General features: G+C 42.7%; 1 protein-coding gene and 1 long non-coding RNA gene across 5 annotated transcripts in view; one reads left to right on the forward strand and one right to left on the reverse strand.

Moving 5' to 3' along the window:
* The window catches only part of EYA2 (EYA transcriptional coactivator and phosphatase 2), a 252,360-nt gene that overhangs the window by 212,708 nt on the left and 13,044 nt on the right, over positions 1–26,608 (forward strand). For all 4 annotated transcript variants that reach the window (XM_069072333.1, XM_069072330.1, XM_069072332.1 and 1 more), the window contains 3 exons: positions 16,876–16,934; positions 21,924–22,084; positions 26,383–26,497. In XM_069072333.1, coding sequence (XP_068928434.1) covers positions 16,876–16,934; positions 21,924–22,084; positions 26,383–26,497 — 335 coding nt within the window. The remainder of the gene's footprint in view (positions 1–16,875; positions 16,935–21,923; positions 22,085–26,382; positions 26,498–26,608) is intronic.
* LOC138149374 (uncharacterized) overlaps positions 16,886–26,608 on the reverse strand; it is a 29,964-nt gene continuing 20,241 nt past the window's right edge. The window contains exons 2-3 of the long non-coding RNA XR_011165297.1: positions 17,776–17,900; positions 16,886–17,012 (exon numbers count right to left, since the gene is read on the reverse strand). This is a non-coding gene — a long non-coding RNA (uncharacterized lncRNA). The remainder of the gene's footprint in view (positions 17,013–17,775; positions 17,901–26,608) is intronic.

Genomic DNA, 26,608 nt, shown 5'->3' on the forward strand with positions numbered 1-26,608 from the left:
AACCCCCAAGAAGACACTTAATGACAGCCAGGGATGGCTTATTGGAAACACACTTTGCCAGATTATCTCCCGGACTTCCTCGTTCCATTAATGCCTCTCTCCGGTGTGCAAGGCATCAATGTCAATGGGCAGGCTGGCTAATCTAATAACAGCAACATAGCTCTTCCTTCTAAAATTTGCTGTTTAATAAGTTTATTAAACTAAATTAGTGCAGATCCTCCCAGATCAGAAATAATTAGCTGTGGGGCCAGGATGGAAGCTTTTAAAAACAAGTTTTCATTCTTGTCTACATCATGTTCTACAGGCCAGAAGCAAGGAACAAAAAGAAAAAAAAATATATTCCCTTAAAGTATTAGTCTTATGGTATCTCTGACCCCTGAGAAATGTTGAGAGGTGATAGAGAAGAAAGGAAGAGAGGATTTTGAGATAAAGATAGGATAACACCCCATAAAGGGCCTGGTTTCAAAATCTTCTAAGTTTGTGGGGAATAGGGATCATAGGATCACAGTTCCAGAGTTGAAAAGCATGTCAGAGGCTATCTGCTGTAATCTCCTCATTTTACAGATAAGGAAACTGAGGCCCAGAGAGTGACTAGCTTAAGGTCCCAGAGACAGTTTAGCTGAATTATTATATCAGATGGCTAAAATGAGAGAGACAGACTGACTTATGCTTTCATTTACATGGCATTTTATATTTTAAAAGTATTTTCATCTCATTTGATACTCACAGCTGCCACAGGAAGCATACTCTGTAGCTGTTATTATAGGGTTTAAATGATTTGTCTTTAGTCACACAGCTAATAAATGTTGAAGACAGAATTCGAACCTTGGTCTCTTCTGACTCCAAGTCCAATATGTTTCCTATTCCAATGAGCAGCATATCGAGCATGTGATTAACTACCTTATTCAACAAATACTTATTAAGTCCCTACTCCATATGGGTCCCTTTTGTACTCTGTTACAGGGAAACCAAAAATGGATGCTATGCTCCATCATAGTCTGCGTTCTGTTGGAAAAGATAAGACAGCAATCAGGAGAGTTTATAGGAGAAATGGCAATTGTAGTGTAGTGACTAGCGTGCTGTACTTGGAGGCGAAAGTCCTGAATTCAAATCTTGCCTCAGGTACTTAGTAGCTTTGTGACCTTGGACAGCCTCTCAGATCTCAGTTTCCTCCTTTGTCAGCTAGGAATAATAATATTCACCATCACCAGCTCAGGGGCTTGTTGGGAAGAAAGCACTTAGTAAACTGGTAAATACTTTATAAATGTTGGTGGTGGTTGTTACTACCAGTAACTATGGATAATATGATGATATGTATTCTGCTATGTCACATAGATTTGTAAGGCTTACAAAATGATTCAACATGAGTTTTAAGAGTTTATTAAGGCACAGAGCAAAGGGGTCAAACTCAAATAGAAATTAATCCCTTCAGGAGGAATATTGACTTAGAAAACCCCACATTAACATTATCTCTGATGTATTTTATTTATTTTGTTAAGCATTTCCCCATTGCGCTTTAATCTGGATCAGCAGCAGGGGATTTTTGCAAGTGGTGAGTTTGAGAAGACTTCCTGGGGGAGGAACAATTTGAACTGAATGCTGATAATGATGGTGGTGAAGATGATGGGGATGTGCTGATTTAGCATAATGATCCTTTTGCTGTTCTCTGGCATTTTATGTCTTACAGTGCTTTCTCACCTGCATTATTTCACTTAATCCTTCCTACAAACATGTAAGGACAGATCTGATTTCCCCCAGCTTCCAAAAAAGAAAGAAGATTGTAGAGATGATCAAGTCCAGTCCCCCCCCCCCCCCGCCATCTTGTCAGCGAAGTTACAGAGACCCAAAAAAGGGAAGTGACTTAGCCAGGGCCACAGAAGTTTAGGGCCGAGCCAAGACAAGAAGCTGAGTCCCAGACCAGCTCTTTCTACTCCATTGGGCAGAGATAAAGTGACTTGCCCAGGTCACACATACAGTACTAGGCTCTGGAATTTGGCTCCAAGCTGAGTCTTCTTTCTGTCACATTCTCTGCCTTCCCATTCTGGAACATGGAGTAGGAATCTGAGAGAACCAAGTTAAAGGAGTACCCTTGGGCAAGGAAGGAAGGGCACTTGATTTCCTACCTGTTTGACCTCAGGTAAATAATTTCTCATCTCTTGGCTTTAGTTCCCAGATGTTTAAAAGGAACAGATGGTGCAGGGTATCCCTGAGGTCCTTTCCAGCTCTCCTCCCTCTAGTACTATGCCTTTCTAGGTAGGAGGCAGGGGGAGAAACAATCTGTAATTAGAATATTATAGTTTACTTCCAAATGTCTATGAGGTAGGAAAATTTTTTATTTTTAAAAGAAAAGGAAAAGGTAGAAACAGAGGGTGTAGTAAGTTTGGACTTGGCTCCAAACTGGACTAGGTCCCCTGGGGTCTGCTCATTATGAGTATTGGGGGAGGCCGTTTTAGTTAGTGCATTATCTCCTAGACCCAGGAGAGTAGGAAACTAAGGAATACCTAAGCCTGGCCCTGGAGAGAAAAGTTTCTCCTGAGATGAGTAAAATGTGGAAGTTAGTGACTTTTCAGGTTGGCCTGCAAACCACAAGTTACAAATATGGAAAAGCTATCTGTGATCATGAGAGATGAGAAAAGGTTCTTCATTCACTCTGGGGCCAAGTCATATGAGGCTGGAGCTCAGTGGGTGCCCATTTTCAACAGACACCATAGCAGATTCCAGAAACAGCATGAAAAGAATGGTTCCCACCCTGCTAGAGAGCACCTCCCTGCCATGACCTCTGACCTCAAAGCAAAGTTAATATTTAACCACTAAAGCCAACCTCACTGCTAACCTGAACCAACAGCCTGACGTGCCTTGGAAATGGATGGTTAAAAACACTGGCCTTCAATTCTGCCAACTAAGAGACTGAGCAACTTGGGTCAAGTTCCTTGGAACCACAGTTTCCTCTTCCAGAAAAATGGGGATAATAATCCTGACAATACATACCTTAAAGCTGTGGTGTGAGGAGTAAGATAATGCATGGGAAGCATTCTTTAGCTGAAAATCCTCTAAAAAATGGCAAGCTGCTGATATTATTATTGTTAATAATGACATTTACACAGCACCTTAAGCTTTGCCAAATGCTGTTATACACATTATCAGACTGGAGCCTCACAACCCTTACCCCCATTTTACAGATATAGAAACTGAGATCAGAGAGGTTAAGTACTTTACCCAAGGTTACACAGGTAGGGAAGTGTCAGAAGTGTTCAGCATTCTATTCACTACATCAGTAAGCACTCAATTAAACGAGAAACATTTATTAATCACCTACTGTATGCTAGGCCTTGTACTAGATACTAAGAGGTCACAAAGATTAAAAAGATTAGTCCCTAGTTGCCAAAGAGCTTATGGGGGAAACAAACATGTATACACATTAAACATATGTGAAATATATGTAAAGACAATAAAAGGTAATTTCAGGAAGAAATTGGAAACATTTCTGGGAACATCACCTGGGAATATCAGGTAACCTTCTAGGTGAGGTATCTGTTGAGCTGAGCCTGGAAGGAAGGTGGGGCTTCTCCTCTGAGGCCTTGGTATGACTTTGGAGGTGACCTGGAGTTCCTATAGGCTATGCCAGCAGAGAACCAAACCACAACAGGCTCAAACAAGCTGGGAAGGTTTCAGCTACAGGCCAAGTGGCAGACTCTGTGTCAGTCTTCCAGGTACCAGTCTAACCAAATGCAGAGAGGATCATCACCAGACAGTCAACTACAGCAGTCCCCAAAGCCTTTGGAGGGATTGCCATCAGGGTCAGTGAAGGCAATAGTTATACCCTTTAAATCCTTGAACTTTTTGGAGTATAGAGGTAAACCAGAGATCCAGGGACCTTACGTACAGGTAGACCCAGAAGAGACTTTGTGATTTCCTCCTTGGAATGAATTTCATGGGCCCAAAGAAACACCTTCCTTAAAAGGTACAGATTGGCTGTTGGTGCTGTGCTGTGAAGCTTGTTTGTTTTTATTTTCTGAACTTAAAAAAAAAAAATGTCCCCTCCGCCAAGGGGCCCTAGGGGCATCTGCACAGAATTGAAACCACATAATGTTATTTAAAAGTTAAAACATACACAACGAAAAACATATTTTTTTTAAAAGGCCCAACAACCCACAGCCAGCGCCATGTAGCCCCCCATTGGAATTCAGACAGGAGCCACATGTAGCTTCTCCCTGCACACTAGCCCAGGAAGGGGGATTTAAATCAAGACCATACTCATGGGTATGGATGGTGCTGATAGCAGTGTTGGAAGGTGGAGGAGGGGACCAGACTGAAAAGTCAGGAGGCCTGAGTTCTAGACCAGAACTATATTTATATATAGTTATTTATATATACACATATACACACACACAACACACTATATATATATCTACTACTATATTTGAGTAAATCACTTCTCTCCCTGGCCTTTGTTTCCCCATAAGTAAAATAAGGTGGTTGGATCAGATGACCTTTGAAGGCCCTTCCAGCTCTCACAGTTTATGATCTAGTTAGCTAGTTTGGGGAATCTCATTGCTGCTCTCATCTCTAAGCATTGAGCAGTCAGCAAGAACATTGGTAGGCATTTATTAAACACTTACACTGTGCCAGGCACAGTGCCAAACAAGAAGTCATGTCCCTACCCAACAGTCAGACAGCAAGGGACAGAGGGAGAGGATAAGGGAAGATTCCCTGAAAAGAACATTCTGCCCCAGTTAGGTGCAGTTGTGCTAACCGATTCTCTGGGGGGAGTAGGGGAGTGCGGATGGACCTGGATTAGGAGAGAGGAAAGGAGGCTGGGCAGGGGGGTGTCAGGGAGTTAAGGGTGGGGGGCAGTGGGGGGAGCAGCAGGTCTGGTAGTACAGCAGAAGGGATTTCCAGGAGGAGGCAACTTGCTCTCCTTTTGGTTGCACCCTGGAGCAGAATCTGCCCAAATTATGGCCCTGGCAGCTGACAGTGTCCCCCTTTCTTTTTCTGCCCTGTCTTGAATAGCTGAGGAAAATGGGAAAGTTAGCTTCTCCAGACTTCATAAGGATAGTGTCTGTTTCAGTTTTGGCTACTGGGTTTGGGAACAAAACAGAAGTGCCAGAAAAGATGAAGGAATTTAACCCCCAACTCATTGTCCCGGCTCAGCTGCTAAGTGACTAAATGTCCCTGATACAGGAGAAGAGTGAAAATCACTTTTAGGAATATCGCTTTCTTTTGTTTGGCTGACAGACTGATTCATTTCCAGTCATTCCTTCCTGCACTCTATTTCTCCGGTGCCTTCTCCTTCATGGCATAGAGTCTCTGGCAGGTCACAAGACAGCCAGAGGAGCCTTGATTATAAGTCTGGTGATAGATGACTCTGTTGCCTGAGGACCAGCCTCTCTAAATGAAGGGAGATTCATCAGCAGAGGTCTGGCCACCAAGGAATGAAACATTAATGGCCGTGGCAGCTTCCAGAGACTGACTGCTAAAATGTAGAGGAGCTATGCTCTGCCATGGGTGTGGGGGAGGAGGGGTGCTACCCAATCAAGATCCATGAAGAATTGAAAAATGATTGATACTTCACTGATACTCTAGAGGAGGGCTTCTTAATCTGAGGCCCACGAACTTTTATTTTAATATCTTGATTAATATTCTGATAATAACTTTCAATATAAACTGATTTCCTTTGCAGTCTGATGTTTTTTTTTTATTTTGTGCATTTAAAAATATCATTCTTAGAAAGCACCAGACCAATAAAGGGGTCCATGCTACAAAAAAGGCTAAGAACCCTTGCCCTAGAAATTAGGTGTATTAGAATGAGGTCACCAAATAGGCTAGAGTAGAAGATATTGTTATAGCTGGATAGGGCCCTAGGCAGTTATCCACTCCCCTCCGCTTCCATTTTAAAGTTGGAAAAACTGAGGCTCTGGATTTCACCTAGCTGGTGATTGATGGAACCAAGACTAAAACCTAGATCTCCCCAATGGCAGTCAAATATATTTATTTTATATCTCTGATTAGAATTCCGGAGCTGCACCTCCTGGGTTCACAGGTCTTTCTGTTGGACCCTGCTATTTCTAGAAAAGGTAACCAACCACCAAGGAAATCCTCTGACCCCTGGGAAGCCCTGTTAGAAATGGGAAAGAACTTCATTAAACTGTCTTTACCAGGGGGAAACCTCTATTCTAGCAGGACAAAGTCCATTTCTGCAAGGGGAGAATCCAGAACTCCTAGCAACTGGGAAACATCTCTGGATTCAGAAGAACATTTTGTCTTCTTTGGTATAGCAGTTTTTCCCCTTTTTTGTGTGTTTCATCAGGACCAGGAAGAAAGACAAGTCTGGGCTGATTTCCCTTCTGAGCCTTTGTGGATGAGAGAGACAGTAGCACCATCAAGTGGTACAGTAACTGTATCCAGAGGCAGGCTCAGCAAGCACTTGGTGCTTTGGTTAGTGTGGTGCACTGGATTTGAAATCAGAGAACCTAGGTTCAAATCCTGGCTCTACTTGCCACTGACTACCTGTGTGACCTTGAGCAATTCACTTAACCTCTCTGGGTCCTCAGTTTCCTCTTCTGTAAATTGAGCAGTGTTTTGACTAGACCTCTAACATCCCTTCTAGCTCTAAACCTATGATCCCCTAAATAGAGTGGAAAGAGAAAAAACAAGAGAAGTGATTTCTGCTTCCACTTCTGCCATTAATACATTGTGTGCTTGGGGGATTTACTTCTCTCTTGCCATCAGCTTCTTCATCCACAAAATGGCCAGGAAAGTAGAAGCAGCCTGAGTCTCTTTGGGGGGAGGGGGAGGAGCGGAAAACAGGTTCTTTGTTTAGATACAAAAGTATCCTGCAGATCCAAAAATATATATTGGGTTTAGAAAAGAAATTAGGCTATGATGAGAAAAGTGAAAGTGATTCTCTGGCTTGGAAATATTAATGATCAGTTTGTATGACCACCGCTGCTTTCTAAAGGTCTGCTATTAATGTTACTGACCAATCCAAGCCTGCCTTGTGCTGTTTTATTAAAACCATGGTTGAATTAGTGTACATGCTTTGCCTTCCAATAGATCTTCTCTGCTGGTGCGTACACCCCTTCTTGGTATGTTTTTAAAGAAAACAAATCTTGCCTATGGCATCTGGCAGTATCCTAGAGAGACTAGCAGGGAAAAGTGGAGGATGAATGACCCCATGTTCAGTCTGCAACTTTCAAGCTGTAATCTAGAAGCTGGAAGGACTATAGGGCGAAAGATTCATGGTCACAGGATTCAGAGTTGGGAAGGCACCTAGTTGAACCCTGAGGCCCAGAAGAGGGTTTACCTAGGGTCACAGAGATAGTAAGCTGCAAAACCAGGATTCAAACCCAGGTCCTTTGTCTCTGAATCTTGCCTTCATTGTTTCATTCTGCTTTATAGTTCCTTAATCTCCTAGGAGTGTTAGTGAGGGATGGGCGTGAGATAAACTGCTATGTAACAGCAGACAGTCAGAGCATAGGGGAGATTAAGTAACCCATAGGGGTGAGGACTGTCAGATCCTCTACCCCCTGATGGTGATCTCTTTGCCCCTCTGGCCCTTCTCCGTTCTAGCCTGTTTCACTGACTTTAGATTTCACAAACCTGATGCTATCTTCTTACATTCCTGCTTTTGGCTTGGGACCCCATTTCTGGCCTATGTCCTTGACCTCAGACCCTGTTCACTACATCTGGTTTCCTCTAGATCTTGACTTCCATCTTTAAATCCCAGCCTGCTCCCTGATTAATTTGTTCTTCCCTTAAAACTACAGACATAAATGCAATTCTAAAAGAGACCATCGTTTCTCCTCCATTTATTAAAAAAACAAAAACAAATACCACTTTACCATTGGGTTAGTGTATATGTTTTGTCTTTAAATGCCTCGTTGGTGTTCATGACTCAGACTTGTTTTCAATCTTAGCTTGATTCACTAAACCAGAGCAGGTGAACCATGTCACCTGATGGGTATATAGAAAAAATATTTAGAAAAGACTTTAAAATACCTTAAAAAGGTGATTCTCATTAATAAAATACTGACACAAAAACTAGATATTGAAGGTCTGAGGGGACGTGCTTAATGGAATGTTTGGAGGCTGACTGAAAGAACTGGGGTTTAAGCTCAATGTTGAAGCGGCAGGAGAATGTGGCTAGACACGATTGAACAAGACAAGTGGAACTCAGCTCTTTGGCCAGTGAAGTTGGGGACCCATTCAGAAGAGACCAAGTTGCTAACACTGGCTGAGGTATGTGGTAGGAAGGATGGTATGGGGAGGGAGGTGGCTGACCATACGGATTGCTTTGGACATCAGGTTAGGACACAGCTATTTTCCTGATGCTGGGTCTGGTTGCTAAATGTCTAATTTACAGTTTGTAGGAGCTGTTGGAGAGAATAATATTTCACACATGTCAGTGCTAGTCTGCTTACAAAGAGCTCCTGCCTGGCTGGCAGTTTATCCAGTGGTGGGTGAAGCTTCTTTATCACTCTTCAGAAAAGTTAAACATTTTGACAGTGCAAAAAAGAGTGTTAGCATTTTCTTCCTAGGGAATGTGTTACCCAACTAGTCTAGAGAAAGCACTCAAGAAGCTCATTTGAAAAATGCATCTCACAGGAAAAATGAAGACAGACTGGCTTGCCCACCCCTTGGAGGTAGTTATTTCCCAGAAGCAGATTTGACAACAATATCCTTTCTTTTTTTTTCTTTAGTGGTTGTAGTCAGACCGGGAGCAAAAGATAGCAGGATTAATGGCCTCAAGTGGCTACTTGGGAAAGAGTTGGCACCTGCTCAGCCACGGCTTTGGCGTTTTGATTTGCAGCCAATGATTTGGCAGAATTACTACTGTCATTGATTATAGGTCAGGCAGAAATACCACCAGGAGATAGTCCCAAGAACCCTTGCAGATCTCTTCACTGTTGGTCAAAGGTGTACTATTTGGGTTCCACTTGAGCAAGTCACTTCCTTTCTGTGGGCCTTAGTTTCCTGAAATTAAGGGGATGAATTACATGTTCTGTTGGGTCCCTTCTGACTCTAAGATGCTAAGACCTGGCTACGCTCAAACATTCTGATTTGAGGATAACAGAATTTGGAACTGGAAGAGAGCCTAGAGATGATCTAGTCCAGTTGCCTAATGTTACAGATCCTCAGACAGAGCACGTGACTTGCCACTCTGTCAGTGACAGAACTCATTCAAACTAGATCGTCTGACTCGAAGCCCTGTGTTCTCTCTGCCACACTATGTTGTATCCAGGAAGTATCTATGAAGTTTAGAGCCTGCCACTTATTTTCCACCAATAAAAGTTATCCCCTATCAAGGCAACAGAAGTAGAACCACTCACAGATTTGCCCCAAATAATCACTCAGACATTCAGTGAGTTTCTTCCGTGTGTTCGCCCAGGGCTAGCATCTGGAGGAGAGGCAAGAATATAATAATAACTGGCATTTATATAGTGCTTTAAGGTTCACAAAGTGTCTTTACACAGCTCATTTGATCCTTCCACAGCTGTAAGAGGTAGATAGTACGAATGTTATTATCCCCATTTTATAGATGAGAAAACTGGCTTAAAGAGATTAAAGTGATTTGCCCAAGGTCACACAACTAATTACTAGTGACAAGGCCAGCACATTGCACATACCTTAGAAGAGTTCACATTCTAGTTGGAGAAACAAGGCTGACAGATGCAGAATACTTAAAAGTACAGAGCTGTATTCAGGTAAGTATAAATGGTATGCAATGGACTTTAAGCTACATAAGAGTTTAAAGGAAGGAAAAAATAGCCTGAAATAGTCAGGAAGGATTGTTGGAGGCAGTAGAGCTTGACTTGGGGAGATTACGCCTAAAAGCTCTGCCCTGGTCACCACTTCCCTGTATGTGTTGTCTCCCTTATTTGAATATAAGCTCCTTCAAGGTGAGTTTCCTCTGGAACATTATAATGGCTTAATAAATGATTTCCATTCATTCAAAGAAAGGTTGGTCAGAGACTTAACTAAGCAAAGTTATCCCAAGGATATATAAGGATGAAAATGAAAAAGAGAGCAAACAGGAGAAAATAGAGAAGATCTGCAAAAGATTTTCATAATGAACTGTTTTCATGATCACGAAAAGTAGAAGTGCCAAAGACCAAATGTACACAGGCTTGGAGTCAGGAAGACCTGAATTCCCTGGGCAAGTCACTTAACCTCTGCTTCAGTTTCCTCATCTGTAAAAGGGGAATGAAGAGTGATAGCACCTACCGTCCAGCATGGTTGTGAGGATCAAATGAGATAGTGTTTGCAAAGTACTTACTGCAGTTCCTGGCACATAATGGGCACTACATAAATGTTAGCTCCTATCAACTAATCTTGTAATATGCTGGCCAAACCAGCATGGCTAGAATACAGTCTGGAAAAGATCCTTTGCAATCAGTTCACCCATTCCTCTATCTAGCAAAAGAGACGTTTGGACCAAGAGCTATATTCCAATAATACTTAAGGATTTGGATAAAAAGTCATGAACTCTTGTTCTTACACTTCTTTTATCTACAACCACATGATCTCTTCTTAAGTTAGAAAAATTCTTTGTCTTGCCATCGGTCTTTTATTATTTTTTGGAAGGGGGAAGAGTCTTCTTATCTGCTTTTATTTGCATAATGCAAAGTAGTATTCTTAATGGAAAGGAGGGAGGAAGAGAGGAACAAAAGAAGCATAGAGAAGTGTCTTTTTCTTTATCAGTCCTCTGGAATCATAGATGATTACAGTATTGATCACAGTTTAGTCTTTCAGAATTGTTCATTTTTTACAATATGTATATTATAGTCTAAAATGTTCTCCTGCTTCTGCTCACTTTATTCTGCATCAGTTCATACAAGTCTTCCCAGATCTCTCTAAAACTGTCTCTTTTTCATTTCTTATAGCACAACAGGAAACCATCATTCCTAAGAGCCTTGCACATCTGTTTTTCATCACCAGAGCTCATGAATGTGACCCTGCTATAGAAAACTATGGGGAATTTAAGCATCCCAAAAAGGAATGATCAATTTCGAAATAGAGAAACCAACAGATATACACTTCCTCTAGAAGAATCATATAAGCCAGAGATTAACAATAGTGTAAAAGAGTTGAAAATCTGAAATGCCAGCCTTTTTTATCAGGTCTTCCTGCTATAATCCCTAGTGGTATCATTGCCACATACCCAGTGGGGACTTTGCTGAAGCTACTCATGAGCAAGAGGAAATCACTGGGGGTGAATCATAGTATCATAAATTTAGACTTGAAAGGAACCTCAGAGGCCATCTATCCCAAGCCCCTCATTTTAAAAACGAAGAAACCGGGGCCCAAAGAGGTTTAAGTGACTTACTCAACATATCACACAAGGTAATAATTGTTAGAAACAGGACCTGAGCCAGAGTGCTCTAACTACAGAAGCCAGTGCTTTTTCTACTGTGATATGATGCAAGGACACTAGCACCTAAGAGATGTCATACCCACCATGTTCTGTCTGACCCAGGGAGTGTCAAAGAATATTCTGGCATGGTCAGGAATGGCCTCTATCATGTGAGCACAAAGGCAGTAACTCCCAACCTAGCTCACTCTGGCATCCATCAGTTGAACCAATTCCTTTTTTAATCTGTTTCATCTAGGTCACATTTTCAAATCAATTCCACACAATTGCTACCCACTAGAGAGAGTGGTACTTTTCTTTGTCCCCAGAGTGTGTCTCTCAAGTTCCAAGGAGAGCCACCTCCAGTGTCTCATGTTCTAGGATTTGGTGAATAAATCACTGTTCCACCTTGTCCATCCCATTCATGAATGTGAACTTTGAGACTTTGAACATCATGTCATTTGGTCTTCATCTTCTCAGTCCCTTCTAGTTCAAAATCCTATGATCCTCCATCACCTGAACAGGGCATGATCTTCCCAAAGCCAAACTTTGAGTTTGATGTCAAACAAAAACAAGGGCCACTAACCATATATAAGGGCCCCTGCAGGCCATCATATAGACTTACACAGAACCACATAATCACATTATCTATGTTCTGTTGCATTTTTACTTATTTTATTAAATAATTCCCAATTACATTTCAGTCTGGTTCTGAGTTTGACACCTCTGCTCTAAGGAAAGACTTAGGGCGGTCCTCGATCAGAAATGCTTTTTCTTCTCCTCTTCACCTCTGCAAATCTTACTCTTCAAGTCTTCCTTCCTCTGAAAAGTCTTACTAAATATTTCCATGCATTGATCTCTCCTTTCTATGGACATTTGATTGTTCTTCCTTTGTTTCATGCATGAGCTCTTGTCTTCCTAATAAAACTGTCAGCAGCTTGAATTCAGGCAGAGGTTATTCTCGTATCACCTACAGTTCAGATCTCATCATAGAATGTTGATGTATTGTTCCTTGAATGTTTGCATCCAACTAAAATGTTTGGATCATGCCCACATGGACCAAAAGTATGTCTCTGTTTAGGTAAAGCAGTATGGAATGATAGAAGGAGTATTGGATTTGGAGTGAAAGGATCTTTTTCGCAGTATTCAAGGAAAGTTAGACTCCTAGCTCTCTAAAGTCAGTCGTCTACCTTCCACCTCCATGCTTCCATACAGGCCTTGGAATGGACATTTTCTCACTTCTACTGTTCATATCCCTCTTATTCCTTCAAGAGGTTAAAGCGCATGGATTCTAAGGTCCCTTTTTGTTCTAAAGTCCCTTTCGACATTAATATTCTATTTTCTAAGGTTCCTTCTAGCTGTCACATTCTATATTCTAATGTCCCTTCTGTAATTCAGAGCCCTGGTGGACACTCAAGCAGAGAGGGAAAAAACATGCCTGGGTTATCTCTAAGTACATCGAGTTCAGCTGAAATGGACATCCCTCTATATCTCTTCCTTCCTATTACCCCCCTGGTTTGCTCAGGTCTCAAAAGCTCATTTCTGTGAAAATGAAAAATCAGTCTGGTTTCCCAAGTAGTAAAAGCCAGTCCTCCCACTTTTTACTCTGCCTAGCTTCTCGGGGTGGCTTAGCTGGTAATGTGATAGGGTCGGCCAGTGGACTATGAGGTAGTGTCTCACCAAGTGTCACGGTATTTTATTAAGTCAGAAATGTGATAGCTACTGTTGTCACACTTTAGCGCCCAGAACAATTCCCTCACAAATGAGAAAAGCAGGTCTTCCACAGATGCCTTTCCCTTTACATCACACACGGCTCAGTATAGCCGAAGCTAAGCAGGCTGGGACAATATTATCCCAGTGTGGCTTTCTAAGCTTGCAACTGCTATGGGGGAGTGTTTTTGTAATTTCAGACAGGGTGATGTGCTGAAGGGAAATCTGCTATTAATTTTATTTTCGGCAAAGCCAAGGTCTGTAAAATCAGTGTTGGTTTTAAAATACTATTTTCAATAACATAGCAGGAGACTGGGGACCAGGACTCAACTTGCCACTGTAGTTTTCTGTGGATCAACTAAATGGTCAAGGGACATTAGGGGAAATGCTGAAGGGAACTCTGCCTTGTCCTCTTCCCCTGGAGGCTGGCCTAGTTCCAGTCTTGCTTCTGGCTTAGAGGTTAAGGAAGACAGAGTTCTGCTCAGAGCAGGAGTAAGTTGGAGATCTCAACCTGTAATGTCAAGAGGGTGGACTAGGATGGTAAAGGAGCTTAGATTCTTTAGGATAGACCTGGGGAGAGGAGAGTGATTTGATCCTATTCAGGGCCTCTTCTAGAATAAACAAGCAGAACTGCTCTAAAGTGGAACCCCCCCCCAACTCCCACCCTCTCCTGCATCCCCACCATGATGCATAGGGATCTTCTCATAGTAGGACTTCAATGGTCACTAATGTTTGGAAAAGACAGTATTGGGGGATAAAGTGCTCTGGATTAGGAGTCTAGAACCCTTTGGTTCTTGCTCCAGCCGTTGTGCAATCTTGGACAGATCACTTCACCTAGGGCTCCGGTGTCATCCATTCTAAAATGAGAATGTTGGCCTAGATGATCTCTAGGGTTTCTTCCCACTCAAAAGAAGTAAAACCCACTCAAAAAGATGTAAAAAAAAGTATTTATTTTTTAAAAATGAAGTGTGACCATAAGGTAACAAGAGTGGCCTTCCTAGGTAGTCCATATACTGGTTCTTGAAGGCCGCTCCACAAATGTCATGAGTATTTTGTGCAGCCCGGTTGAATGAATTCATGGGATAACTTACTATTCAGTAAGCTGCACTCAATTAAAAGGCTAAGTTCTAGTGTGCTGGTTTTAAATTCATTTTTATCCCTTTATAGTTAGTCTTACTTTTCACTTATTGACAAAGTAGAATGAGAGGAAAATTATCCATCGACTACTCTTTGGGCATGAATCTTCATAATTTAGTAAAAAAGCATTAGTGTAAACTTTGTCTTATAAGGCACTGACTTTAGACCTGTAAAGGTCTTTAGATATCATCCAATCCAAACCAGTCATTTTGCAGATGAGGAAACAGGCCCATAATGTTTAAATAATTTTCCCAGGCTCATACTAAGTTCATAGAACCATAATTTGGACCTAAATCCTTTGACTCCAAACCCACTGCTTTGATTTAGGAGCTTGAGAAAGCAGATATTTTCCCATCAGACAGATTAAGGACAAAAGAGGCAGATGTCTAAAATTCCTTTTTTTTTTTTTTTACATTTTCATTAAAAACCGTAATGTCATAATGGAAGAGGAGAGTAAGGTTTAGTGCATTTTTCTGAGGTAAAAGCATTCTTTGCACAAAAGAGGAATCTGCAGATAAGATCTAGAGCACATAATTGCTACAGGCCTTACCCATCTGCTCAGTTAGCATTTCTACTCCCTATTTCTTTCTCCAGTGAATGTAAATGGTATTGATGAGCTCAAGTGCAACATGGGAATTGTGGTTGTGATACCCACTTGGCGCTGGCCCAGAGAGCCTCAATAGTGTTTGGGCACCCATAAAATAACCTGCCAGGGTGCATGGGGAAGTGCTGCTGCACAGGTTAGTCTTTAGAAATTCATCACTAGGAGCGGCTAGGTGGCACAGTGAATGGAGCACCTGCCCTGGAGTCAGGAGGACCTGAGTTCAAATCGAACCTCAAACACTTAACACTATCCGTGTGATCTTGGGCAAGTCACTTAACCCCAACTGCCCAGCCTTCCCCCCCTCCAAAAAGTCAAAAAAAAAGAAAGAAAGAAATTTATCACTTGAATTTATCTGCAAACATGTGGTAGAAAGAAAGAATATTGGTCTTAGGAGTCAAGAAAATAGGGCCCCAGTTCTGTCATTTCTAGCTGTGTGACCTTGACCAAGTCACTAAACTAGTTTTGAGTTTCCATTGATTTCCTCATCTGTTCACATAGAGATATCCAGATACATTACTTAATTCGCAAGGCTGTCATAAGCACCCAGTGAGATAATTTGTGACCCTTACAGCACTATGGACATGTAAATTACTATTAGTGAATACTGTTAGGATGGAGATTATTAACTTATTTCCCTTCTGGCTCTGCATTTCTATGATTACTTAATTTCCTGGAAGGTTCCAGACAACATGGTACACATATAAGGAGTACTGTTGGAGACAGTGACCTGCCTCTTCTTTTTACTTGGGTGTGAATTTGTGTGATTCACTTGACCTGTCTGGGTCTCAGTTTCCTCCCCTATAGAGTGAGGGGATTGGACTAGATGATCTCTGAGGTCACCTCTGGGTTTAAATCCACAGTCCTATGATCCATCCTGCCCTGCAACTTTATAAGAGTGTCATACAAAGTCATACCTGGAACTCACAAAACACCAGGAAGGATGCTGTGACAAGATCACAGGCAATGTGAAGTCGGAGTATGGGAGGGAGGGGAGCAGGGACATTGAAGACAGCAATGGAGCCCAGTGTGGTAAGGGCTCAGGAGTACTATGTAGACACCCCATAGGGTTCAGCTGTCTGTACTAGCATCTGTGATGCCTTGCTAGTTGTGGTGTGTCCTCTCATGCTACAGTGAGATCACATGGCCCAGGTAAGTACTTCAGTAAACAAAACATGGTTCGGGGGGGAGAGTGTTAAACTGAGAGTAAGAGACCAGGATTTTGGTCCCAGCTTTGCCACCAAGTCCCCATGTGACTTTGGAGAAGCCATATCTGCCTTCTGGGCCTTCATTCCCTCTGCTGTAAAGTGAGGGAACTGGACTAAAATGCGCCCTGAAACTTCCTTCTAGTTCCATTGTTTCCCTGATACTGTGATTCATTCATGTTAAGGTCCTTTTCAGTTCCAGAACTCTGCAAAACTATTATTCTAAAAGCTAAGAAAGGCCACCAGCAAGGGCATATGCTAATTAACAAATCATTCCAGTTCCATAGAAGGGCATACTTGCATTGACAAATGGTAATACAAACTAGTCAGACTTCATTTCTCACTGGGAAAAAAAAAATGTCTGAGATTCCCTGGTTTCCTGCGCCCTATTGACGTCAAATTGTGACATCCAGTTGTATTGCCAAGGACTCTAGGGTCTGCCATTCTTATTCTGGATGTGTGCTCAGCACTGCCAGCCTGTTGGACAGAGGTGGGATGAATTTATTTTGGCACCATCCTTTCTCCCTTTACTCTTGGCTGGGGGATTGAAGCTGCTGTTTCCATGGTTCTCCTCCTCCCTCATCAGCATGTGGCTGTTATTCTGATTCTGCCCATCCAGGCTTCTGCACAACAGAGCTAGTCAGGTCCTGGTAACCTCATTGTCCAAAGAAAGGAATGTGCTTGGGAATAGAAGCCCAGCGTGAAAACCCCAGTATCTTTTATTAATATCTGCCGTCGGCACAGTCATGAGAACATAGGAAACCTGCTCCCAACAGTTATTTCAAATTAAAAAGTAATGTTTCTTGTTTCCTTTTTTTCCCACCACTCTCCCCATCCCTTCTCTTTCTCTTCTTTGGCCAAATGCTTCTCAGGACTGTGACCAGATCCATGTTGATGATGTCTCATCGGATGACAATGGCCAGGATTTGAGGTGGGGAATTTGGGGGGGAAGATCCCTCCTTCCTTCTCCTACTCCCATTCAGTTGTATACCTTGCTCCTGAAAAGCACCTGTAGGAGTGAGAATGATGGCAGTAATCTGGAAATGTTATTTCTCTTACACCTTTTGTGACCATGCAGAAGATAATAAGACTTTTACCTCACCTGGCTCTGCAATCAGGAAGACTCTTAATGCCCCGCCCCACAAAGAGCTATTACCTGACATCACTTTTGTACTTTAATTTAGTCAGTCAGAAAACATTGATTAAGCACCTACTGTGTGCTAAGTACTGGGAGTAAAAAGCAAGACAAAAGACAGTCCAGGCTCTTAAGAAACACACAGTTTAATGGGGGAGACAGCATGCATACAGCTGTATACAAACAAGACAGAGACAGCATAGACTGGAGATAATCAACAGGGAAAGCACTAGAAATAAGGTGTATCAGGAAAGTGTAAGGAAATAAGGTGTATCAGCTTCCTGTAGATGCTGCAGTTTTAGCTGGGGCACAAAGGAAGCCAGAAAGTGGAGATAAGGAGGGAGAGAATTCCAGGGATGAGGGACAGCCAGGGGAAATGCCCAGAGTAGAGAGAACAAGATCTTGAGTGAGGAACAGCAAAGAGGCCTATGTCACCAGATCACAGAGCATTAGACAGTCAAGCCGGTTAAAGGGATGTTGGTTTAAAAAATGATGATGATGGTGATAGCAATAACTCCCATTTCCATAAAGCATCGCAGTTCCTGCAGCGCTTTCTTCATGACATCTCTCTAAGGTAGGTAGTCTAAGTATTATCTCTATTTAGTAGATAAGAAAACTGAGGCTTAAAGTGACTTACCTAGGGTCACAGGGGTAAGGTGGTATAATGGGAGGAGTTCCAGGCCTGGAGTCAGATCCCAGCTCTTCCACTTACTTGTGACTTTGGGTAACTTGCTTCCCCTCTCTGTTCTTGAGTTTGTTCATCTGTTAAATGAGTGGATTGGAGTAAATGACATCTATGACACTTTCTAATCTATAACTGTGCCCCTATGAACTAGTAAGTAAGCAGAGTCATAATCAGAATCCAGGTCTTCTGACTTTAAGTATAGTCTTCCATATTATACCAACTGCTTTGGAAAGTTTAGAAAGTACTGCCCCAGTGAGGGGTTGTAGACAGGGTGGCCTCCTTACTAAAAGGTTGCTGCATCTCCCCCGACTTGACTCCATCCCCAAGACTGTAAATGGATAAGGATGAAGCATCCTTCATTGTCTTCACTGATGCCAGCATCAGTTAGAACTAAACCAGTCTCTTTAAAGAGATAGTAAACTCACAATCTGAATTTGCCATTATCTAAAATCAGGAGGAGTCTGAAAACTATGGCCTGCAGGCCAGATTCTCACCCCCGCCCCTTCTGTACAAAGCTAAGAGTACTTTATTTTCATTTCTAAATAAAACAGCTTTATTTTTTAAATGTAAAAAAAATTCTTTGCTCCCAGGTCTCCATACAAAAGCAGGTCATAGTGGGCCATTGTTTATAGACCCCTGTAAAACAGATAGAAGCTAGACTGGTGGGAAGCAAGTTGGGGAGAATTGGGAGTTCTTTAGAGTAAGCCACCACCTAAGAGATTCAGGATGCAGCCAACCTCTGCAACCCCACACCCTAAATGTTTTCTTACAAAGTAGATTTGATCCCAAGATGTTTAACATAGGACAATTTCCTATATGGTTAAATAGTGTTTGGTTCCAGGTTGCTTCTCCCTACAGAATACTGTAGTAGAAATAACTGAATCAGGAAACTGGGTTCTAGTCCCAGTTTCCCCTACTATTATCACCTTGGATAAGTCATTCCCCCACTCTAAGCCCTAGCCTCCGCCTCTGTAAAATGAGGGAGTTAGACTAGATGATTTCTTGAGACCCTTCTAATCTCCAACAATCAATGATTTTATAATTCTCACCAAGAAAGCAAAGGAACAGGCATGGGGCCCTATGAATCTTTGCAAAGGACCCCACATGTAGAAGTGATGCAAGGTCTTCGTGGCTAAAATTTAATCAACCCTTGAAATATTTATTCTCTGACACCAGCCTTTCCAAAATTAAGACCTGGCAGGAAATAAGGCCTGGTCACCATGCCAAAAGGACTGAGCAAGCCAGTGACTTCCAAACTTGTAGAGTTAAATAAAGGAACATTCATCCTTTCCATACAGTCTCCTCATCTGTAAAATGGGGGTCATAATACCTGCTTTGTACTGGTTTGCCAGGGCTATTGTAGAGAAGGTACTTTTAAGAAAAGCAAAGACTTGGGTTTGGGTCCTTGTTCTGCTACGTGCTGTGTGAACTTGGCGAACTCACTTCTCTCTGAGCCTCTGTTTCCTCTTCTGTAAAATTGCATAATACTCAAGTAACAACCTACCTCATGGAGTTATTATGTGGAAATCACTTCACAAATTGTAAAGCATGAGGAAGAATGGGAGAAATAGTAGTAGTAGTTGTTATTAGAAGCAAGTCTCAAACTAAAAGCAATAACAATAGCAGTAGATTCTGTTGAAAGTTTGAAAAGTACTTTACATGGAGAAGATGTTCCAAAGTCTTAGGGCAGTTTTAAGATCTAATAACTTAGAACCACCCTGAGACTTTTGGAACACCCTGTAATATCTGATTTGATCTCTAATAATGACCTAGTTTAATGCAGCCCTCTCTAAAGTGCATAGCAATACAACTTAATGACCTATTTCCCAATAAAATGTATTTTTTGAAACAGAAATATATTTCTGTTTATGAAATGCACAGGGTCATTTTCCTTCCTCTGAGATCAGATTCTTTTCAGTGTCTTAGTCCCTTTCGTTTAACTAAAGGTTCAAAGATTTTGTATTTATTTCTTAGAATTTTATGACCACCCTGATTACCTAACTCGTCCCATCAATCTGATCAGTTTGGTAGCTGAGGAATACAGTAGATGGAGACCTGGGCCTATAATCAGGAAGATCTCAATTTAAATCAACCTCAAACCATTCCTAGCTGTGTGACTCTAGGCAAGTCACTGAATCTCTGTTTGCCTCAGTTTTCTCATCTATAAAATGGGAACAGGAAGAGCACCTATCTCTGAGAGTTGTTGTCAGGATCAAATGAGCTAATATTTGCCAAGGGCTTAGCATGGTGCCTGGCTAAGTGCTATCTAAATGTTGCCTCTTATTATTATCCTTACATTCAGCAGTCACTTATTTAGAATCCAGTCATTCGAGGTCTGTGGGTCCCTTCCTTTTTAGATTTGGGTTTGTTGGGGGTTTTTTCTTGTTTTTTTTTTCACCTTTTACTATTCTTACCTCAAGCAAAGAGAGGCAGAGTTCAGTCTCTGTCTTTAAACTGAGTTTTTGGACCGTCTGTGGTTTGAACTAAGCCTGCTCTTCCTGTCCTCCTTGTAGCTCAGAAGAATCAAGGCTCCTGCCAAATTGTGAGAGATACAGCAGGGAGCCAGGGCAGGGGTGGCTGGGGGTGGTGTTGTCCTAATGGCCCAGTTAGGCCCAAGCCACACTTCACAGCACTGTTTATTTGTAGAAGCATCTTCCGCAATAAAGCTACTTTCAACATTAAGAGTTGTAATAACAAACAAAATTTAGGGGGGAGTGGGGTGGAAACCAACGCACTCTGTGACCTCTGGCTTCATTTTTTTCAGCCTATTTGGCAGTATGGCGTAGTATGTAGTGTGGTACGGTGGGAAAATCATATGACTGGGGACCACAAGAGCCTAATATGAGACCTGAACTCTATTTTAGTATAATTGGTTTCCTTTATAATCCAATGTATTTTATTCATTATTCTAAGAAGAGGACCATCTAGGCTTCATCAGGCCGCCCAGCGTGGTGGTCCATGACACAAACAAGGGGAAGAACCCCTAGGCTGGGTGGATTTCTGAGGTCCCTTCTAGCTCTGACATTCTGTGACTGATTTTCACAGAGCAAAAATCATGATTTAACCTTACTCTTCGGAACTTTTCATCCTGGATTTCATCATAGCCACCTTTAATCTCCCTTGGCTTGGAATTTTGCTACAGTCTCAGAAACCCAAAGTTTATGTCCCTTTCCAGAGCAAAATCAGGGACTGGTTTAAAATATCCGATGGTCATGCTCTGGACCTGGGGTGTCCTACAGCCATATGTCAACCTGTTCCTTGGCTCATTAACATCCATCACCAAGGCCTCTTCCTAGAGAAAGCCCCAGCCAAGAGGCCTGTGTCTCTGTTCAGAGTAACACTAACCATGTGCAGGGAGTATTTGAGGAGCATGCATGCTGCTTGCCAGCATTTGATATGTCCGCCAGTTTCACAGGGAAACTGATTTCATTGTTCACGCTCAATAAATTCATGATCGTCCTTCTGAACAAGAAAGGAATTAAGCTGGAGGGGCTGTGTCACTGGTTCCGGGCCCTAAATCTGTTACAGCCACATCATACATTGGTGGGAGAATAAGATGTGGAAGGAAAGGTTTTTGTCCGCTAGAGAATCTGGTGCAGTGACCACTGCCCTTTTTACAGAAATACACCAGAAGCTATTGAAGACAAGGAAGGAGTTCCCTGGGCTTTGTGAAGACCCCTTCAGATCCACAGCTGCCATTTAGTTCTTATTTTCATTTCTCCTGTTTAATTGTTCCTAGAACCTAATTCTTAACTTGGGGTCCATGAATAAATTTTGCAAACTTATTATTCCATGAATTAAATTTTTAAAAAAAGAAATGAAAAAAGAACTTAGATGAGAAAAGAGAAAAATCCATCTTTATTTTCAGTAGCCTCTAACTAAAATTTAGTCATCCGTTCAGTTATTTAAAAACATTATTCCGAGAAGGGGTCTACAGACTTTATCAGACTGCCAAGGGGCTGGATGGAGGACAACTCTTCAGACCTTTGGAGCCTATTCACGTTAACCTTCTCTGTCTTCACCTCCTTCCCACCTCTTTTTGCTCTTTCTACCCTACCCTCTCTCCCCAACCCCATGCACCCTTCCCTTCCTCTCCACAGTACATATAACTTCTCAGCAGACGGTTTTCATAGTTCAGCAGCAGGGGCCAACCTGTGTCTGGGCTCTGGAGTCCACGGGGGAGTCGACTGGATGAGGAAGTTGGCGTTCCGCTACCGACGAGTGAAGGAGATGTACAACACATACAAGAATAATGTTGGGGGTGAGTGGGCCCAGGTAGGGAGGGAGGCTCAGTCTGTCCTAACAGAAGCCATGAGAGAGTACAAAGAGAAGAGACTCAGTCGTAGTCTACTCTTCCACTAATTTACCTTGGGAGTCGGTCTACCCCTGATGGTCTGTTTCCTCTTCTATTAAATGGGGAGACTACCCGTCCTGCCTTCCTTACAGTAAGAGTGATGGTTTGGACTAAAGGTATGTGAAAGTGCCACCTAGAAAAGCTTAAAACACAGAAAGAATTTATTGTTTCTCATAAGAAAAAATACATTCAAAGGGGTGGCTAGGTGGCGCAGTGGATAGAGCATTGGCCCTAGAGTCAGGAGGACCTGAGTTCAAATGTGACCTCAGACACTTAACACACACACACCCACACACACACACCCCTAGCCATGTGACCTTGTACAAGTGACTTAACCCCAATTGTCCTACCTTCCCCCCTCCAAAACAAAACAAAAAAAAAGAGGACAAAAGATATTCCAGATTCCCTTATTATTCACAAGCAGCAAATGTTTATTAAGCATCTCCTGGGTATAGAGTGCTATGCCATGTGTTAGGAGAAATGCAGGACTTAGATGAGGTAACTGCCTTATCTCTCAGGGAGCCTACAATTTAATAGGTCTGAGAGGGAGGGAGGCTTCCAACATCCTTAACAGGACAGCTGCCCAGAAATTTCTTACAATCTACTTTCTGGTGATATTTAGGGATATTTTTAACTGGAGATCTACTTTAACATCATCACCTGTTTGGCTGATTTTAAACATCAAATGTTGGAGGAAGGAAACACCAAACTTTTTTTTTTTGCTTTTTGGAGGGTAGTTGGGTTTAAGTGACTTGCCCAAGGTCACACGGCTAGTTTTTGTGTTAAGTGTCTGAGGCCGGATTTGAACTCAGGTCCTCCTGACTCCAGGGCCAGTGCTCTATTCAGTGCACCACCTAGCCGCCCCAGGAAACACCAAACTTTTACAAAAGAAACTTGCCTTCTACCCATCAAATCCCTTTCTCTTCATGGTTTGGACCTTAGGTCCCTGGACCAATCAAGTTCCTATCACAGCCTTTCAGGCAGAAAATTAACCTGTCCCTCATGGGTGGAGATCAAGGAGAGGCTGCAGGAGAGAAGGACTCCCTGGTGTACAGTGACCCTAAGTGTCACTCACGTGCCCTTACCAGAAGAGACCAACTCATAAAACTGGACTTCAAGTCGGTTAATACATGTGTGATCCATGGGCCGGCTAGGTGGCCCAGTGAATAGAGCACTAGCCCTAGAATCAGAAGGACCTGAGTTCACATCCGGCCTCAGATACTTAACACAAAAACTAGCCGTGTGACCTTGGGCAAGTCACTTAACCCCAATTGCCCTCCCCAAAAAAGCAAAAAAAAAATATATGTGTGATCCACCTTCCCTTCCTCAAGCCCTCAGTTTCTTTATCTGTAATATGAAAACATTGAACTAGATGGTCCCTAAGCTTCTTTCCAGCTCTCAAATCTGACGTTCCTATGAAAGAGACTTGAACAGTGGATTTTCCAGCATTTGCAGTAGATCAGGAGGGGAAGATACAGCCACCTCCTCAGTCAACGCTGCCTGTTATCCCAGCATGACCAGACTAAATGGAGGCAGCTTTAGACACACAGATCAAGTAACTAGATGTAGATGTAACTGGAATCATGGAACTTTTGCCAGACTTGGAGATTCCTTACCCTTGGCTGCAAGACCAAGTTTTATAAGACACTCACTTTGTATTATATCCATTCTGAGTTCTGGGTATTAGAAGGAACGTTGATCAGCTCAAGAAGGTCCAGATGAGGGTGGCAGGGCTAGTGAGGACTTAAAACCATGTCCTCTGAGGGTTGTTTTAATGCAGCATTGTCTGGTGGAACAGCCACTGGCCTTGGGGTCCCAAGACCTGGATCTGAATCCCAGGGTGCCTGCAGAAATTGTTTACCCTCTCAGAGCTCCACTTTCCTCATTTATAAAACAACAATAATCATAATAACAGCTAGCATTTAGCTAGTACTTCAAGGTTTCCAAAGTATATTATAAATATTATCCATTATCTCTTTTTTTTTCAATTTCCTCAACAACCTGGGAGTTATTATTATCCCTGTTTTACAGATAAGGCAAATAAAAATGGACTTGGCAGAGTCACACAGCTAGTAAGTGTCTGAGGTGGGATTTGAACTCTGGTCTTCCTGACTCTAGATGTAGTGCTCTATATCAAATTAGGGTGTATAGGCTCCCAAAGTGGGCAGTACCATCCCTGGGGGGCACTGGAACTATGCAGGGGGACAGTAGTAGTCTCGGGTACAAGTGGGGGGTATTGAACAAAAATAAGGGTTAACCTAACCCCAAGGGGCCCTGAGTAATTTTTTTAAAGGGATTGGTAAGCCAAATAAGTTTAGGAACCTCTGAACTCACTGTTTTCTAGGGGTCCTTCCAATCAAAATCCTCTGTACTAGGGGTGATCTCTGTCTTGCTGTATCTAACAGGCAGGCTATAATGGGAAAGCAGGGCTAGATTTGTCCTGTGTCCCCAAAGAACAGGGCCAGCAAGGGGGTGGCAAATGTTATAGGGAAGCCGACTTGAGCTAAGTAATCAATCAATCCGTAAACATTTATTATAACATTCTGGCAGTCAGGGCTGTCTGATAATGAAATGGGTTCCTTCATAAAACAATGAGTTGCCAGTCTCTTGTGGTGTTTAAGCAGAGGATGGATGAGGTTTATACTTTGAATAGGGGTTGGGCCAGATGACCTTTCAGGCTCTTTCTAGCTCTTTGCTCTTACCCTGTTGAAGGGACGGGCTGGAAGAGTGGAGGGAAAGATTCTGAAACTTGTTACTTGCCATGAACTGCAGTCTGTTTTGCCTTGAACCACCGGGTCCTCCTAGAAGGTCCCCTAAGCTCCAGGAAATACCCCGGACCTCTGTCAGTACCACTTAATTTTCACGTAAGCTGAGGGGAAATTACCAAAGGTGTCATTCTTGGGCCATGGGTATTGTTAACAATTGATGGGATAGAGTTAAGCAGGCGGGTCTGTGCTCAGGCTGGTGTTTCAGAAGTGAGGAGTGGGGGACAAGTCCTATGGTGGGTGGCCTCCTGTGGGTCAGGAGGAGCCAGGGAGCCCCTGGGCAAGGCAGAGTGTTTACATGCATCAGGAAAAGGAGCAGACATCTGGGAAGAGAAAGGAAAGTGTGACTGTGTTGGAGAATAATGGGAGAGGCTTAAAAAACACACCTTTGGGAGGAAGTGATTCAGAGGCATGATGGAAGGAGAAAGAGAAAGGGCCAAGACTGGAAGCAGAAAGACTTAAGTGAACTTTCGGTGGGTGGGTGGGCGATGGAACGGAAGCATGTCTCGAAGTGTAAGAGCCCAAGTCATTACCACCACTTGCACTCGGCATCCAGCCTTGTGTGAGAGCCTTGGAGTAGGTACCATGAGACAGCACAAAGGGAATGGAATTCAAGATGGAACCATTATGGTATGCTGGAAGTTCAGCACCAGGGTTCAAGAGACTTGGCTTATTTGTGTGACTGCCAGCTCTTCACCTCTCTTAGAATTAGATCTTCAGTAAAATGAAAGGGTCTGTAAATCTCTGTAATGGCCCCCACCCTGCAGGAGATTAGTCAGTCTTATTAGGCTTTGGAAATAAGACTCTGGGGGGCAGCTAGGTAGAGCACCAGTCCTGGAGTCAGAAGGACCTGAGTTCAAATTTGACCTCAGACACTTGACACATACTAGCTCTGTGACCTTGGGCAAGTCACTTAACCCCAAATGCCCTGCCTTCCTCCCCCCTCCCCCCGCTAAAAAAGAAAATAGACCCTGGATTTTAGTCCTAGCTCTGCCACAAAATTCACTAGGTGACCTTCAACAAATCACTTTGCCTCTTTAACCTCAGTTTCCTCATCTATAAAATGGGGGAGAGGGGGAGGATTTAGATTCTAAGAATCCTTCTCACTCCAAAATCCTGTGGCTCCGCAAAAAGATGGGACAGTTATGAGGTCACAGAGAGCAGTGAATGTTGAGAGCCATTTGCATGGAGGCTGTATCCAGGAGAAAGTAGCATCCTCATCCCAGTGGACTCCAATATGGAAGAATTCAGATGGAGACTGAAAGCTGAGCCTCTGTGGACCATGATAGAATCTTAGAAGTACAAAACTGGGAGGAACTTTGGGGCTCATTTTTGTCTAATCTCAGGGTTAGGCCAGTCTGTTTCCGCTTGCCCCAGATAGCACTTGGGGCTTCCCCAAGATGATTAATGACATCGCTGCCTTTTTTCCCTTGCCTCCAGGTTTGATAGGGGCTCCCAAAAGAGAAACTTGGCTGCAGCTAAGAGCAGAACTTGAGGCCTTGACAGACCTCTGGTTGACGCATGCCCTCAAGGCACTGAATTTAATACATTCCCGGTAAGTACAATGGGAAAATGACCAGAGGGCTTCCTCTGTTCTTTGTGCCCCCTGGGCTTCCTCAGAGCAAAAGACAGTGGCTCCTAGATTAGGATTTGACCAGCTAAATGC

The sequence above is a fragment of the Petaurus breviceps genome, unplaced genomic scaffold (genome assembly GCF_028583685.1).
Source record: "Petaurus breviceps papuanus isolate PSGF00001 unplaced genomic scaffold, PetGlider_PUasm1.0 90847, whole genome shotgun sequence".
Taxonomy (NCBI): Eukaryota; Metazoa; Chordata; class Mammalia; order Diprotodontia; family Petauridae; genus Petaurus; species Petaurus breviceps.